Below are 1,235 nucleotides of genomic sequence, written 5' to 3'. Positions count from 1 at the left end.
TCTTCTTATCCGACTGTGATGCCATACGTTTCCATACTCCTTTAATATCTGTCACACAGATCAACCCATTGTCATGCATTAGCCATTTTATTGAATCACAACGAGCGTGACTAATAGAGACATGCCTTAAGTCACCAAATTTAGTTATTCAAAATCTGTGAGTAACTGACATACTTTCTAGTGTTATACATAAGTAAGAAGCGCTATTCCATTAGAATACTGATTAAGGACCTAGCTTCACACTAATTCTCACCTAGAAACTATACAAGTCTGGTTTCACTGGATAAGTTGTACTAAGTTATGTATCAAAAGAAGGCAGAGAAAGTTGTAGCAAGAACTAACCACAGAATGAAGTTTTTCCATAGGCATCCACTCTCCCGGACCACACAAATCGGAAAGCACAGTGGCAACAGATGATACAACATCTTTTTCCTCCAGCAGCAAAACTTGTTGATCATCAGCTTCACGGTCTACCTTTGCTCTTCCCTCTCTCTTCTTCTCTGGCACACATGAAGCAGATACAATCAAAGTCTAAGAAGGTTCAATCAGGGAGATGATCTGATCAATGAAGCATCACAATCTGATCACACAATGAAACTAAGCTACAATAAGCAATCTAGTTTTACCCCCGGAAGCATATATTTCATGTCCATCTCTCCTTGTCTTCTTTCCACTCCCCCTAATCTCCTCTTCCTCATCATCGTCGTCATCATCATCTTCATCATCTTCATACTCGTACACCTCTCTACTCCGGACACCCTTTTTACCCGATCCAGAACCAGGACCCGAATGATAATTATGGTACGGAACAACACTAGCCTGCCCTGAGACGTGGTGCCTAGGTCCTAACGGCCCACCAAGAATGCTCCGAACCGGAAGGAGAAAGTAGAACTCTTTGTCACCAATCTGCAAAAGGTCCTGTGAGTCGAGCTTGACGTTAGGGTTCCCAGGGAGATGAAGAACACCTTCAACGAGGCAGCCATTTTTGCCAAGAACCTCGAGAGAGAAGCGGCGTCGCGTGAAATCGTAAAAGATCCGAGCGTGGTTGCGAGAAATGTTCATCCCGCCGCCGAGTGATGAGAGATCAACGTCGACGGTCGATTTCTTAGAATTCCGGCCGAGCATAATGGAGTATGACTGCATATAGTACTCGAAATCTTCGCCTTGCAGCTTCGCAAATCCGACCTCCACATCGCTTCCACCTCCTATAGCCGTAGCCATGCCGTGGAAAAAAA

The 1,235-nt window shown here is 44.4% G+C and overlaps 1 protein-coding gene across 1 annotated transcript in view; it reads right to left on the bottom strand.

The window, feature by feature from the left end:
- The window catches only part of LOC104764438 (FHA domain-containing protein FHA2-like), a 2,767-nt gene extending 1,538 nt beyond the window's left edge, over nt 1-1,229 (bottom strand). Inside the window, exons 1-2 of the mRNA XM_019241412.1 lie at nt 627-1,229; nt 343-500 (exon numbers count right to left, since the gene is read on the bottom strand). Of these exons, the coding sequence (XP_019096957.1) occupies nt 343-500; nt 627-1,221 (753 nt within the window). The 5' untranslated portion in view covers nt 1,222-1,229. The remainder of the gene's footprint in view (nt 1-342; nt 501-626) is intronic.

This window comes from Camelina sativa, chromosome 19 (genome assembly GCF_000633955.1).
Source record: "Camelina sativa cultivar DH55 chromosome 19, Cs, whole genome shotgun sequence".
NCBI lineage: Eukaryota > Viridiplantae > Streptophyta > Magnoliopsida > Brassicales > Brassicaceae > Camelina > Camelina sativa.
Note: the sequence above shows the minus strand (reverse complement) of the source record. Positions and strands in the feature narration are given on the sequence as shown.